The sequence below is a fragment of the Melanostigma gelatinosum genome (assembly GCF_949748355.1).
Source record: "Melanostigma gelatinosum genome assembly, chromosome: 10".
Classification (NCBI taxonomy): Eukaryota; Metazoa; Chordata; class Actinopteri; order Perciformes; family Zoarcidae; genus Melanostigma; species Melanostigma gelatinosum.
Window position 1 is genome coordinate 7891103 of NC_136643.1, and position 16694 is coordinate 7907796.

A 16694-nucleotide genomic window follows, 5' to 3' on the forward strand; every position below is an offset into this window, starting at 1 on the left:
GAGGAGTGAGAGCACACAGGGGTCTGGGGTGCTTCCGGGGGCTTGCGTGCCGAAATCTGCGTGAAGACAGTGGCCTGCCGGTTTGATGTGTTTGGCTCGGGGCCAGATGGACACACGGTCGCAAACACGAACTCATCTTCAAAGAATCTGTGTCTGTGGTGAGTACACGGTTGTAGTGTGTCTATGATCTGCATGTGTGTTTGTGTGTGTGTGTGTGTGTGTGAGGTTATAAATAGCTCCAGAAAGTAGACCTAATAGAAATCAGGCCTGGCATTAGGAGGAGCTCCCTACCTACTCGCCAGCCCTCAATGGATCATTTGTCAAGCTATTTGTTGCAGAGCTTTCCCTCCAAGTCACTTTCAGGGCAGATAGCGCCACGAAATCAGCCGCTCAGTCGCAATGTGTCTCTAAAGGAGCAGGCGACATCAGTGTCTCACCTGAATGCAGCCAGGTAGTCTGCATCACTCATGGGAGGTTCCAGTCCTCCAGTAAAGGCCATGTTCACATTGAAGCCCTCACCTGCTCCACTGCCCACCTGCAACACACACACACACACACACACACCAACGTGACTCGGTTACTTTGTGCAACAGGAGTGGCATGCCGGCAGAGAGACAGACTGGTGCTACTTCCCACCTCGTCAGGCGCTCCACTGCCGGGGAAGAAGTTCCCATCGTCGTAGCGATGCAGCGACAGGTAGAGGATGCTGGGGTCTGCGTAGAAGGCCTGCTGGGTGCCATTGCCATGGTGAACATCCTGGAAACGTGGAGGTAAGAAAAAGGTATGACAACGAGTTTACTCGCTGGACTAAAAGTCGCCCTGCGACAGACGGAGAGGAAATGAAAAGGCCCTTCGAAGGCTTTTGGGAAAGGCCATGACCAGCGAGGGACGCCGCTGAAGAGCAGAGCTTCTAGACACGGGCGAGGCGTTGTCCTACCTTCTCATAAAAAAATACTGTGGCTCGTTTTTTTCCCAAAAAGAGACCTGACCTAAACAGCATTATAGCATATATTAAGCATAACAAGTCCAGCATACAGTTTTGGTCTGTTGCACTGTATTAACAATGCAGCTCGAGTTTTGAACTGTTTCAATGTGAAACAGTGCTAGCCACTACACGGTGGTGTAGTGGCTAGCACTGTCACCTCACAGCAAGAGGGGGCCTGGGTTCGATCTCCAATCCCGGGTGTTCGATCCCCGATCCCGGGTGGTCCTTCTGTGTGGAGTTTGCACGTTCTCCCCGTTGCAGCGTGGGCTTCCTCCCACAGTCCAAAGACATGCAGCTTAGGTTATTTGGAGACTCGAAATTGCCCGTAGGTGTGAATGTGAGCGTGAATGTTTGTCTGTCTCTATATGTGCCCTGCGATGAACTGGCGACCTGTCCAGGGTGTACCATGCCTTCGCCCAATGTCAGCTGGGATCGGCTCCAGCGCCCCGTGACCCTGAACAGGATAAGCGGTTTGGATAATGAATGAATATGTCGACCACTTTTTGAAAAAGCACAATATAAATTTGTTACTGCCACCCCAACAACACTGTCTATTCCCTCAGTAGATGGTTATGTAACAAGCAACCCATTGCATTGCACGAGGAACTCACCCAGTCCACGATGAGGACTTTACTGACATTGAGTCTCTGCTGCAGCAGCTTGGCTGCTATGGCGACCGAGTTGAAGTAGCAGAAGCCCCTGAAATTAAGACAGTAAGAGGACAGCGCTCATTAACTTTTCTGAAATTACAGTAGATTTACAACGTTGTCACGACAAAGTACACCTCTCTTTGAGAACAACACACTGATGTCTGCTGTGCAGAAATGAAGTAGAAGCTTTGATATGACAGGACGGTTACGACATGGAACGCAAGTTGTCTAGAAGGACGAGCTGAACAAAGCTCCTCAAGGGAAGCGAGGGAGGAGGAAGAAAAAAATAGTCATGGTGAATGCTGCGAAACAGGCCAGAGCTGATCATTCTCTTGCTCAAATTTTGTATTTACTTACATAGGCGTGCTCTCCTCAGCGTGGTGTCCAGGTGGTCGAACTACAGCGAAACCATTCTGTCGGGGGGGGGGGGGGGGGGGGACGGACGACACAAAAGTCATACACACACAGCCTATTTAATCATCGCCCACAAAAGTTGATTCTGTCTCACCCTAAAGCTGCTCACTCTAATCTAATGACACTTTCACTTTCTCTCTGAGAGGTCAGAAAATGACACCACAAATACATCAATTAAAGCAAAAATGTTTAGTTATGTTTGTATTTAAAAATGATTTAAAGTTTCTCACAGTCAGTCATTGAAAGGTGTGCGCACACAGAGAAACAGATGCTTACATCGGGTCAGTTAAGGGAAGCTTTGTTAAGGCAGGGACCTGTGGGACTCCCGGCAACTGTTTTTGGGGGCTGCCACTGCTATGTGGGGACATTAGATAGATGTTTGGGCTGATGTAGAGCGAGGCAAGCCCGACTAATGATGTTGAGTCAGCTGCTGTGGATTAGCAGCCAGCCGGGAGTTTACTGTAGAGACAACTGCCTCAGCTGGTGTGAAGACGCACCGCATGACACAGTATGTATGTAGGTGTAGGAGAGACAAGGGGAAGGTGGGTCGTGTCTCTATTAAGAGGAAAAATAACTATGGATTAAAATAGACATGGGTGGAGGAATAGAGAGCAACATATGGAGAGATAGACACGTGCGAGTGTGTGTGTGGTGTAGAAGCATGTCATTCTGTGGAGTTTGGCTGTGGAGGATCTTCAGAAGACCACGTGTGTGTGTGTGTGTGTGTGTGTGTGTGTGTGTGTGTGTGTGAGTACACATGTGCATGTCTTAAGATCAGGTTAAGCTGAGGGCAAGTCAATACATGTGAACTTTAACTCTATATTATTCCAACACATTCTCACTCCCAGCACGTCAAATACTGAAGCTTGATCGTACGCTTCAAACGATGGCGCTCAAAGGTTTCCCCTCCAGCTGCAGTTTTGAACGCGGCAGTGACGGCGTGTCAGCTTCCACTTGCTACACACATGGCGTCTTTTCAAAATAAACTTCTGTCTTCACAGGAGGTTAGGTTTAGGCAACAAAACCGCTTTGTGAGGTTCAGGAAACCGAGCGTGGTTGACGTTAACTTGACTGACTCTAGACTCGTGTAACTATCAAGTGACTAGAGGTGTCTACTTTTAGTTTCGCAGCAAGAAAAGTCCTGCGTTTGTTTGACCCACCCGCTCTTAATACTATGTTTGTTGTGTCTAATAATGGCGCGTGTGTGTTTAGACCGGTTTGATTATTCATGTTTCAGTGAAATTGAGTGTTTTTCCTCCTGGAATGTGATTTACCTCTCATGCCTTGATAATACCAATCGCACAATGTTCTAGACATTGTAGACCCTTATTTCTTCATCGTAATCCTGCCCATATGTAGAAAAAATACTGAATGCAAGCACATATAGTCACAAATATGGCGTGGTACTGTCTCTCAGAGGAATGTCATTAGTCTGTGGCATGCTGGTGCTAAGCTAACGCTAAGTGCGACGGCTGCTCTGCAGGTGGCTGTGGTGTAATGCCAATAAAATGGGCCTGTTAGTGGGGACTGCTGGCATTTGCAGTGCCCGTGAGTGGGGCCTCCCTGCTGGGTTCAAACAGTGAGCAGCCATCGCCATAGACACAGGAAGGCTGGCTGGTGGGGCAAAGCATGACGGGGTGGGGATGTCTGTCTGGGAGGTGCTAACGAGATTTTGGGGTGGATGGTTCTGGCACGAGGTTTCTCCTTTCTTGAGGTGTTTGGAGGTGTGAATGGGTAGTACATCGCTATGAGGCGCCGTAACAAGGGTTTAAGTCAACTATTAGTGACTCAAATAAAGGCCTTCCCAGTGCTAGTCATGGATTTATCTCGGTGGGGTCCATCTGAGCTTTGTTTCGTGTAAGCTCGATCTTATTAATGTTGCCTGTAGTCCCTAAAAATAAAGCCCAGCAAACAACTGCGACTTTGCTACTCATTTGACTCAAAGTATCCGAACTAACCTTCAGTTCACCCGACGCTACTTTGAAGACCAGCTCCACCACCGAGCCGACAGCCAGACGAGCCGCACTGGATGAATGGACCTCGTTCCAAATGGTGTCGCTGTCCACCTGCGCACACACACACACACACACACACACACACACACACACACACACACACACACACACACACACACACACACACACACACACACACACACACACACACACACACACACACACACACACACACACACACACACACACACGTTGTTTATCTCACATTTTGTAAGTTGGCAAAAAACATGCAACTTCATGCTGTTCTTCATCCATTTAGGGACATCTGATGGCGTGGTTTACAGTAATTTAGCATGACAGCGAATTGTTAAACTGTGAGGACATTTGAAATCATTGAGCTGATGTCATTTCACATCAAAGTTAGTCTTTGAAAATAGCAGTTTAGGGACAGCTGGAATGTTGTCACGGACGTGGACCGAAACCAAGAGAGAATCTGTGAGGCAGTAACACATTTAGAAGCTTAATCATACGCTCATAACATTTATTATAGCACACTCTTAGGAGCAGAACTGTGATCAATACATAAAAGCTAAAAATGTAAATTATTCCGTAAATTATTTGTTCCTCATTCTGGCATTTATTGTAATTTCATGTGACAATTTAAAGGTGAAGGGTACGCCAGTTTCAAAACATATAACTTTGCCAATATGTAGACGAAAAAAGTTGCTGAATAAAATCAATATCAATTAAATCTGCTAGGAACTTTAAATATGAAGTCCTGGATTGAACATTTTAAATACAACGGAAAATTTGAAGTCCGGGTACAAACAAACTGGAAATGAAGGTAAGCCAAGAAAAGTTGAGCTGTTCTGCATTTATTTACACATTTTATGAGTGTTTGTGTGCTTGAGTAAGTTCAGACATAGGGGCCACCATTCAGTGGTCAAGCCTGATTAATGCTGAGGCACGCTCAGCCCCAATCACAACAGTACATCCACACACGTGTACACACGCCAAATGGACCACAATAGACTATATGATTGATTGTAAGCAAGGCCATGCACAGGATAATATACACACTCTCCATTAGGCATGGCAGATACTGCAGGCAGATGTAGCACGTGATAAACACAGAGAGAAGAAGCTGGCAGATGAAAAGAAGAAAAGGAAGGTCTGTGTGTCGATGTGTTTGAACTGTACACACATGTGCAGAGCGGACCGACGCCAGAGCTCCGGACGAGGCTCTCCGGTGTGAAACCCGCGGCTCTCCCACTTTGAATGTGTTAACTTTAACCTGCCAGTCACCCGCACTGTCGCGCTTCATCCCCGCCGACGGCCTTTCGGTCAGTCAGCTGGCCGACAGTCACAGTCACCCCAGTCAGACCCGCAGGCCCTTTCAACCAGTCAGTGTGTTAAGCGACTCAACAGCTTTTCGGGCCAGTGGGCCCACTTTACTTTCCTCTCCAGTGACGGGACTGGAGGAGAAACCCCATAATAACATCCACAGAGGGAGGAAAAAGGCTCTTTTTAAGCCATGCCAAGAAAGACCATGGAATAAAAACTGGTGCGTTTGCCGTAGACGAAAAACAAAAAAAAGGAGGGAGTGAGGAGGTATGGAGAGCGTCGTCGATGAGTAACTCAGGGAGCAGAATGTGAAGAGAGAGAAACCGGCACGAGTGGAAGACACTGCGTTGTGACCGAGTCAGTGGACGAGGTGAGCGAGCGACTGAAGAGCCCAGTGAGTGAGTGAGTGAGTGAGTGAATGGGAAACTGAATCGTATATACAAGTCAGGTTAGTGAGCACAAACGGATGCTGCTCTGAAGCGGCATGCGGAGACTGGGTGGTTTTATTATTTGCCATGTTGTTATTTTTTCGCCTCAAGCCAGGAGTGGGATGCAAGGGAAAAGTGAAAGGGAAGGTGGGCGTTTGTCTGTGTGTGTGTGTGTGTGTGTGCATTTGCGTGTGTCAGAGGTAGAAAAGAGCGGGAGAGTGCTGGTATGACTGAATGATGGTTCCCCACAGACTGACAGCCTAATTTCAGCCCCCTTCCTCTGTAAATGTGTGTGTGTGTGGGACTTGTATGTGTGTGCATGACACGCGCGCGCACACACACACACACACACACACACACACACACACACACACACACACACACACACACACACACACACACACACACACACACACACACACACACACACACACACACACACACACACACACACACACACACACACACACACACACACACGAGACTGCCCGGACCGATTTCAAAAGACAGCACTTCCAACTCTGAGCAGCCATCTAAATCATTGCCTTAGCACACAAACATCCCCGAACACACTGCTACGCACACAAACAAAAACATACACCCCCCCAACCATACCAAGGCGCGCGCACACACACACACACAGCTTGTATGCTGAAAACATCTGGTTATAATTACAAACACTGCGGAAAGCAAGCAACCGATTTTGTTGCCTCTGGTCCTTGAGGAGCATTTGTGTGTCTGTTTGGCGGAACAAGAACAAATGGGACCATTATTTAGGCAGGGGGCAGAGAGAGAGAGTGGGCGAAGGGCAACACAGTGATTATACTGCTGTTTGATGATACTATAACTGTGCTTGTTTGTTTCATTACAGAGTGAGATGGAGCAGTGCAGGTTGGGTATTGATTAGATTCGCACAGTGTTGTAAAAAACCCAACGGTCTACTACAACAATTTCCCACTGAACAAGCGTGACTAACACTTGATATTTCCAAGTTATAGCAGGCGCACAAATTACCAATATTTCATCACCTAGTGAATATTTGTTAGATGACTCAAGGGATTTTAAGAAGCGAATGGAAGTAAGTGACTTACCCCTATGCCTCCGCACGGTAACCTCACAAACATGGGACTCACTGAACCTGAGGCAGAAAGACAGAAATGTGGAATTAGAAACCGTAAAATGGAAATAGACAAAAGAGAGAGAGACCAGGTAAGGAGGTAACTTTCTGAAATTACATGCAGTAACGGGTGCATGACCCCCTAGAAACTGAGCATTTGACCCTTTGACCTAATCTAAGAGCGAGAGTATACAAGGGCATGCCTTAATTGGGCGAGGTGAAGGGGAAAACAAGTATCTCATTGCCCTGATAATTAAACCCTCTCCCTGTTCTTCAGTGGGAATCCAGATTTTAGGCCAGAGAGAGATCCGTTCTGCCATAGAAAATGGAAATGAGTGAACTTTAGACTTTCTGTTAGGTCAGAACATAAACAGAAAACTAGTTGGTTAGAATTTCCTCTAAATGGCAATTTATTTATTTTTTATTCTCCAAACAACTTGTAATTGCCTTTAAATTTGATCTAACTGACAGTTTACCCTGTTAATAGATTTTAAAGCAGCATGTAGAAACTTAACTGCTCGGATTGTCAAAACATTAAACTACGGTAATCTCAATACCATGTTAACAACTGAACTAGTGTAGTTTCAGACCACTGAAGCTCAAGGGGCAGAGCGTGGCACTCACACGGGGGTCCGAATGTCAGTCAGCCGCTCGTTTATTTGTTAAAAATCCATCAACAGTGTCTAACAACCCCTAACCAGATAGTTAATACAGAGTCTAGGACTAGTTTAATCACTGAATAGTTGCCACTAGGTTTATAACAGTTTGCAGTTCCACTTCCTTCTTCTCCATTTTCATTTGTGTGTCTGTGCAAACCCGGCTGTGTGCTGAACCTTACACAGGATTATCTGGTAATTCTCCTGTGTAAGCAGTAATAATGAAGGGAATTTATGTCTCCACTGGAATGGAAGCTAAAATGACCACTGGAGTTTGCCCCTTAGCTTTCTGCTCGCGCACATACACACACGCACACAACGAGAATGCCTTGGCTACACCTGCGCTTTAAGCCACAAAGGCCAGACATAAGTGACAAAGCAGCCTGTGCGACTTCCAGTTAACAAGCTTCAGCGGTTCCTCACCTTATCGTAACACCTCCAGGACTTTATTTGATCGGACCTTTTGTTATGACACGGTTTAAGCATTAAAGCAGATTCCTTTCACAGACGCTGCAGGTTTGTGTCATTTAAGAGGAGGACTTAGTCTGAGATTTAGTCTGGTCAAATGGACAGCTCAACACTTAAAGTTGCATGTATGCATGCAGACTGATGTGTGCAGTGTGTTGTCTGCATGTAGCCTGTGTGTAAAGTACTGTTAAACACTTGAGCAACACTATTTATCTCAACACTCATTCATAGCCTAGCAGACTAGTTAAGACAGCAGCATGGCTGGCAGTCAGATTGCCTTGTATTCAATACTGTTGCTGCTAGATTAGTTCAAATTTACCCTGAATGTGTTTATGCATTTGTGTGCGTATATCGATGCGTCATTGTATGCCTTACAGTCCAGTTTCTGCCGCAGCGGGTTGGTTCCGTAGAGCAGGACGTGGGCTTCGGAGTGGACCGTCTGTAGCTCCTCCAGCGAGGCCTTCCTACCGCGGATACACTGGTCACAGAGTAGGACAGAGGATTTGGTCAAAACGACTTGCTCACCATCCAAACTGCCATAGTCACCAAAGAAGACGGCAAGGATGGAGTTACATTGTTTGAAGTTTGTGTCCCGCACTCATGAAGAGGTACGGCACATATGGAGGCACAGTGGTGTCTGCATGTGTACAGTAAATAGAGTTTAGGAGGTGAAAGTGGTTAATTTTAATGCCATGAGCTCAAAATGTTTAGTTTTCTTTGGTAAAGCCTGGTGTCAAGGCAAGGCAAGTTTATTTGTACAGCACATTTCAACAACAAGGTAATTCAAAGTGCTTCACATAAAACCATTAAAAGCATCAAAACACAAGGCAAAAGAAAAGGAGATTTCAAAAACAATTAAAAAACAGTGTAAGAAATAAAATGCAGTAGTAAAATGCAGAAATGCAGGAAATTGATAAATATATTAATTGAACGTGGTTCAATTAAAGGCAGCAGCAAACAGAAAGGTCTTCAATCTTGATTTAAATGAGCTGAGGGTCTCAGCAGACCTGCAGCTTTCTGGGACTTTGTTCCAGATATGTGGAGCAGAAAAACTGAACGCTGCTTCTCCATGTTTAGTTCTGACTCTGGGAACAGAAAGTAGACCGGTCCCAGACGACCTGAGGGGTCGGGATGGTTCATAAGGTAGTAGCAGATCGGAGATGTATTTTGGTCCCAAACCATTCAGTGCTTTGTAAACCAACAGCAGGATTTTAAAGTCAATTCTTTGTTTGACAGGAAGCCAGTGAAAAGACCTCAGAACTGGAGTGATGTGATCCACCCTCCTGGTCTTAGTGAGGACTCGAGCTGCAGCGTTCTGAATCAGCTGCAGCTTTCTGATGGATTTTTTACAGAGACCTGTAAACACACCGTTACAGTAGTCCAGTCTGCTGAAGATAAATGCATGGACAAGTTTTTCCAAATCCTGTTGAGACAAAAGTCCTCTAATCCTTGATATATTCTTCAGGTGATAGTAGGCTGATTTTGTAATTGTCTTGATATGGCTGTTCAGGTTGAGGTCTGAATCCATAACTACACCTAGATTTCTGGCTTGGCTTGTGGGTTTTAACATCAGTGACTGAAGCTGAGCGGTGATTTTCAATTGTTCGTCCTTGGTACCAAAAACAATTACTTCTGTTTTATCTTTGTTTAATTGAAGAAAATTCTGGCACATCCAGTTGTTGATTTGTTCAATGCAGTTACCCAGCCCTTGTATGGGATTATAGTCCCCTGGTGACATAGTTATGTAGATTTGTGTGTCGTCTGCATAATTATGATAACACACTTTGTTGTTTTCCATAATCTGAGCTAGTGGAAGCATGTAGATGTTGAACAGAGGAGGCCCCAGTATTGAACCTTGGGGAACACCACATGTCATTTTAGTCAGCTCTGATGTGTAATCAGCTACAGACAAAGTATTCTCGGCCCTTCAAGTAGGATTCAAACCAGTTAAGTGCTGTGCCAGAGAGTCCCACCCAGATTTTTAGTCTTTCTAGGAGTATGGCATGGTCGACCGTGTCGAATGCAGCACTGAGATCTAGTAACACTAAGACTGAACTTCTGCTATTGTCTATGTTTAAGTGGATGTCGTTGAAAACCTTAACAAGAGCAGTTTCAGTGCTGTGGTGCTGTCGAAAGCCTGACTGGAAAACATCAAAGCAGTTATATACGGCCAAGAAGTCGGTCAGCTGTTGGAAAACCGCTTTTTCAATTATTTTACTTAAAAATGGGAGGTTTGATATTGGCCTATAATTTTTCATCGTTGCGGAGTCTAAACTAGCTTTCTTTAGGAGTGGTTTAATAACCGCAGTTTTTAGGGTTTGTGGGAAGACACCTGAGAGAAGGGATGTATTTACAATTTGTAAAAGATCAGTGATCATGCAGTTTGAAATATTTTTGAAAAAGTGTGTTGGTAGAATATCCAAGCAGCAGGAGGATGACTTCAGATGTTGTATGATGTCTTCTAGGCTTCTACGGTCGATTGAATGAAATTGTGTCATGATATTTGAATGGATTTTATTCAGAGAAGGGGACAACACATATCCTGTGGTTGGTGTGGAGGCACTGACTGCTTGTCTAATTTTCTGAATTTTGTCAGTAAAAAAGGAGGCAAATTGATTGCATGCCCAGGTGGATTGGAGTTCAGCAGCTACCGGCACTGGAGGGTTTGTTAGCCTGTCGACGGTAGCAAATAAGGCGCGTGTATTGTTCTTGTTTTTGGTTATGATGTCAGAGAAGAATGACTGCCTTGCATTTCTAAGTTCCAAATTATAATTGCGAAGTCTCTCTTTATAGATGTCGCAGTGAACCTGGAGATTAGTTTTTCGCCACCTGCGCTCAGCTTTCCGACACTCTCGTTTCTCTATTTTGACCAGTGTAGCATTTCTCCAAGGAGATCTTTGCTTAGCCGAGACAACCTTCACTTTAGTGGGTGCAATGGCATCAATAATATTTTTAACTTTAAAATTGAAGCCATCTACAAGCTCATTGACTGAGAGGCAAGAGAGGGCTGGTGTGGAGGAGAACTTCTGAATAAATAGTTCACTGGTGTTTTCAGAGATGTAATGCTTTGTCACAACCTTGGTTTGGACATTTGTGTGCAAGGAGATTGCACACAAGAGAAAATAGCTAAACATTGCCCCCTTCTGGTCATTAAAGCAACCTGCATTTCAGAGTTGAATACTGGCAGGTTTTATACTATTAACTTCTTAAGATCACAACAGGTTTACACCGAGAAGAAGAGGGAAAACCCACTGACATGTTAAAAACATGTCTTTTCGTGCAGTGTAAGGAGGCCTAAATATTTTTAATGTGGCAAATGTATAAAAACCACATAAATTGATGTGCTAACCTCTAAATAAGTACTCAGTAATTAAGATGAGGGGGAGGACAACATACTTTTTTTGTACTTGATTCACCGTAGCTCAAGGACAGGACAATCCAACTCTATTGTAGCGATAAATATTGAATCCATGCAACTCTGAAGTTTCATAATGTCAAGTCAATTATATCTATACAGCACCAAATCACAACATATGTTATCGTAGGACACTTCTCATACAGAGCAGGTGGAGATTATACTCTTTTAGAGTTACACCTATTGAGGTCAAGTGTAACTGCAGCCTTACCTCGCAGTGAGCCCTGAGGCCGGTTTCCTGCAGTCGGGACCAGATACTCTGGATGCGTCCGGCGTGCTCTGGATGGCTGGTGGTGTTGCCGCACATACACTGGTGCTTCTGCATCAAAGAGTCATACACCAGACCTGGAACAATACACACACCGTGTATTTATTTGTATATCTTTGACAACGAGGGCAGAAACAGTTGTGGCAACAGGATTCCTATAATCACGCCGTTAAAAGTCCCATGATTTGATTATATATTGCACCGGCTTCACCGTAAACAAACGCTGAGAGCGTCCAGAGAGATGAGATGACTCCGTGGAGTAAATTACACTTGTTGTGGTGCATGTCGTCACAAGGCTCAGAATACCTAGCAACAGCCTTGAGCGTATAAACAGCCACAGTGTGTTGGCTCATCATGCTGTGTGGTTTTCCTCTAACCTGCAATCAGCAGGATTAGAGTGTGTTTTGATAGATTGTTGTTTGCCGCTCTACTTTACGATAAAACAATAAAAACCACAATATATGCTGCAGTGTGTTATGCGTTAGACCCATATCATTATTAATATTTTCCTACAGACCTGTTGTAAATCGAGGCTTGGCCGGCGGCTCCTGAACCACCATGGGAAAAGAGGCAGAGGCTGGGGACGACTGAGCTCTGGAGAGGGGACGGTGTCCGGCGAAGCTGATCGACAACCCGGCTGCTTCCATGGAGGCTTGGTAGTTCCTCAGCTGGTGGATCCGCTGCTGCTCCAACAGCAGAGCCTGCTGCTCGCGCACACGCACACACACACACACACACACACACACACACACACACACACACACACACACACACACACACACACACACACACACACACACACACACACACACACACACACACACACACACACACACACACACACACACACACACACACACACACACACACACACACACACACACAGCGAGAGAGAGGGACATGTACTGGATGACTGCTGGACTGCAATGTCTTTGCCCTTCCAGTAGGTGGAACTAGATTCTTGCAAATACCAAGCTGCTGTGCTGCACAATATATGCTGCAGGCATAAGAGTTGAACACAGGGACATATGGGGTTTTCTCTTCTGTGTAGTGTATCGCATGACAACCACACAAATATGGTAGCAATGCAGGGACATCTGTCAAATATGATAACGGCTGAAAAAGACAAACAACGATCTAGTATTAGACAAATAATGAGCCATCAAACTGCCTTCAAAACAGCAAAGTGACGGGCAGATTTTTTGGGACATGAACTTATTGATGATTTCATTTGAAAAGTGTCTCATGTAAGAACTTGGAAACTTTACCAAGTATGTGTCCTGTGCACCTGGGTTATGTGTCTGATACCAAGCAATCCCGTTGTTAAATTATGATGGGCGAGTCTGCTTACATTGGGCGCCATGGCGACAGTGAGGGGAGTGCCTGATTGAATTTGCCTGAAAGGACAGCAGGGATGGGCTGGACCGATGAGGACATGGTGTCCTGACTGTGTGTGTGTGTGTGTGTGTGTGTGTGTGTGTGTGTGTGTGTGTGTGTGTGTGTGTGCAACACAGATATGTAGAGCATATAAATGTCTGTGCAAGAGGAATGCAAAACTGAGTGAGAGTTTGTGTGGAGAACATTATGCATGAATTTTGAAAGCATGTGAATGTGATTGTCCATGTGGAGTCGTGCTAGGGAGTAGCGTGGGGGAGGCTCACAAGCCCTAAGCCATTCATAAAAATATAAAAACACACACTACTCTGCGTTAGCATGTGTGGAAGTACAACCTGTGCTCTACTAAAACTCAGAATATGGACAGTGAAGAGGGTTGAATGTTTCAGCTCGTCACCAGCTCCATCTGTCACTGCTATAAAAAATAACATTTAGGCAACCAGTGACAAAAGAATTATTATTGTGGTACTACATACACATGATGAGATAATGTTACAGAGGAGGGATTTGATGCCAATATTAAAATTAGTTTTATCTTCCTTCTTTCAATTTTGACTCTGGAAAGTGTGAAAAGAAGATTCAATTTCTGTAATCTGCATTTTAACTGACTCTAATTCAACAATCCCCATCATTCACTCTTTGTCTCACTCTCCTCCTCCTTTTATTTTTACCCAGACTTTTACGCATCTATCGTTTTTTTCCTCTTCCCGCTGTTCCCACCTCACATCGTCTTCTCCTCCCACTCCCACCTGCCCTCCTCTTCCCGCCCCGCGTCCTCACCTGTCGGAACATGAAGTCCATCTCTCTCTCCTCCTGCTGCTGGTGCTCCTGGGGGTCCGGGGGCTCCTGCTTGATGACTAGCCCTCGCAGAGGCCCCGTCTCCTGCGCGGATGTTGAGGAGGACGACGGGGATGAAAGGGAGAGTCCCTGGTGCTCCCTGAGTTCCTCCTCCGTCTCCTCTGGGTGACTCTGGTGCTGCCTGGCCAGCCCCGAGGCGCTCGAGCTCGCAGCCGAGACCTGATCACCGGGCTTGGACATGATCTAGAGGACGGAAAAAGAAAAGGTCAGGTGAGAGTCTTTTTTAGAAGTCAGTTTAGGTTTTACTCTAAAACTAGATCAAATTTAATTTTTTATTATTTGGCCATTCATTTGGCCAACAAGTCTTTCTAACAGGAGGAGAAATTAGAGCTTCTCTGTGGAGCCTCTCCATATTGATTAAAGTCTAACACTATTCTAAAATAACTACGCACTAAAATATTTAATTTAGGTTGAAATCTGGATTAACTAAACAAGGATTGATCTGTTGATTTAATTGTTCAACAGAGCTCTGCTTATTTTAAATCTGGATAGTTTTGCTGTTTAGAACTAATCTTACATTAAATGAATCCTTGTTCAGACATAATGTTTTAGAGGAGAAGTCAAGCTTCAATAACTTGAGAAAAGAGGGGAAGGAAGACTTGCCTGAGAGAACGGGGCCGTGCCGAACAACCTGCACCACTTCATCAAGTACTGGTGGTGTTCATTCCAAAAATAGCTGACTGCTCAACTGGAGTACGAAACAACAACGTGAAAGACCTTAAGGTTACCCAAACAAAAGCTAACTTTAGCCAGGCACTTGTACTTTCTGTACACACAGAGATAAACCAGACCGGTTCTCTGAACTCTTTGTCATGTATTTACTTAGAGATCTCCATAACTATATTTGAAATTCATACACAGGTAGTGAACTCAACTATGCCTGGGCCTGCACGAGAGGAGAACACAGAGAAGAGGACATGAGGGAGAAAGAATCGTAGAGGGGTCGTTGTAGGAATCTTGTTGTGGCAGCTGTCCCCGTCCCTGTAGTCAAAGACCTCAACCTTGATGTGTAGGTCATGATTGGAGTGAACCACTGCGTGGAACACACACACACACACACAAGGCTGGCATATTGCCCAGGGAACAGTCCATTGACGTCAGAGAGCAGGCTCTTGCCTCATCCCAGTCCCTCCTCTCCAAACAAACTCAAAACACTCATTCACTCCTGCTGCACTGATTCTCTCTCTCTCTCTCAAACAGAGGGAATAGTTGCTGGGATATGAACCGTAAGGGGGACAGGCACTACATAAGCCTGTTGAATCAGTTCGAGGAGAGCGAGAGCGAGGTGGAGAAGGTGATCGCACACACAAACGCTTGACACTAGTTGTCACCGTCTGTCGGCATTCCTCACACACTTTCACGACAACACCACGTAAGAGAGTACACCTCAGTATCGCCCTTAGCCGTCTCAGGTAACCAACGAGGAAGCCGCAGGCTCGGGCTGGAACCGTTTCAAGATTCTTTCATTCCTTTCTTCGCTGCCAACATGTCTGACAGTGAAAGACAACATTTAAAGGGCTCCTTTTCCTTGCCGACTTGACTTGAAGATTCAGGTTTTACAAAGTGGTGGCTGTCCAGTCGTGATCAATAAAACTAAACATACCATACTACTGGGACATTTGCTATATTGAACTTGTGCATATGGTAATTATCAAATTTAATGGCAGCCACGATGGTCCTTATCTGTAGAATTTAAAACAAAGCTATTAAAATCATTCTGCAGAGACAGGCCGCTGTGCTGCATTTCCTCACGTTAAATGGAAAGCGTGTTGTTTTTTAAAACCTGATTTTATTATTATTATGCAGCAAGCGATAGTATATCTTGGGGGTACTTCTACATTTTTGGAACTGTAACATTATATTAGGAAGAAACACAATGCATTTAAAAATAAAAAAATAAAACTGAATATTTTAGCCAGAGCAGCCATATGTCAAAGCTAGGCTTTTGCATAGACTGTATATAAGAAGTGTACGTTGTCACTGTGACGTCACCCATTGGTTGGCAGACTGTGGTTTTGAAGAGAGTTCGCCATTTTGGCTGTCACCATCTTGTGTTTTTGCAACCAGAAGTGACACGACAGGGTGGAGCTAAGTACAACCGACCAAAGGCGACCAAAAAGGTCACGATTAACGTTCATACACTGAAAAGACATGGTGGAAGGGTTAACGGTAGCGACCCGTCAATCAGCTTCATCATCTATTTGACTCTAAATGGGACCATAGTTTACTAAATGAACATCATGCTGTATTGAATAAGACTTGAAACTAGCGATTGAGACCATAAACACATGTTTACAACGTTTACTGAGGGAATAGATTAAGTGAAAAGTAGGGGTCATTTTCTCATAGACTTCTATACAATCAGACTATTTTCTGCAAACATAATTTGCAAAATTGGCCATTAGACATAACTCAAGGTTGCTGCCTGGATTTTTGCCACAGTGGGGATTAAAGGGACCAGTATTTAGTAGTTTAGATGGCTGATTTTCGGTATCTGTAGATGCCACTGTCCTGTTTTGCAGCTATCGTTGATTTTACCGTTTACCGTTGATCCCATAAATAGCAGCATTCATTTGAGTTGGATATGATGTCAGTACTGTCTGCCAACTCACTCAGTCAAGTCTATTCTTGCTTAATCACCAACTTCTACATGTCATCAAGGAATACAAAGGTTCGGATTAATGCTGGCAAAGCACTGAATGGAATGGTATCACATGACAAGGTGTTTTCTTGATGCACAC

General features: G+C 44.8%; 1 protein-coding gene across 2 annotated transcripts in view; it reads right to left on the bottom strand.

The window, feature by feature from the left end:
* LOC306783875 (histone deacetylase 4-like) overlaps positions 1-16694 on the bottom strand; it is a 53312-nt gene that overhangs the window by 21964 nt on the left and 14654 nt on the right. The window contains exons 11-20 of one of the 2 annotated variants that reach the window (XM_079277705.1): positions 13876-14136; positions 12218-12401; positions 11644-11777; positions 8393-8495; positions 6868-6914; positions 4008-4115; positions 1993-2048; positions 1597-1684; positions 637-756; positions 438-535 (exon numbers count right to left, since the gene is read on the bottom strand). In XM_079277705.1, the coding sequence (XP_079133831.1) occupies positions 438-535; positions 637-756; positions 1597-1684; positions 1993-2048; positions 4008-4115; positions 6868-6914; positions 8393-8495; positions 11644-11777; positions 12218-12401; positions 13876-14136 (1199 nt within the window). Of the gene's footprint in view, positions 1-437; positions 536-636; positions 757-1596; positions 1685-1992; positions 2049-4007; positions 4116-6867; positions 6915-8392; positions 8496-11643; positions 11778-12217; positions 12405-13875; positions 14137-16694 lie in introns of both variants that reach the window. The other variant, XM_079277704.1, reaches the window with a different exon arrangement.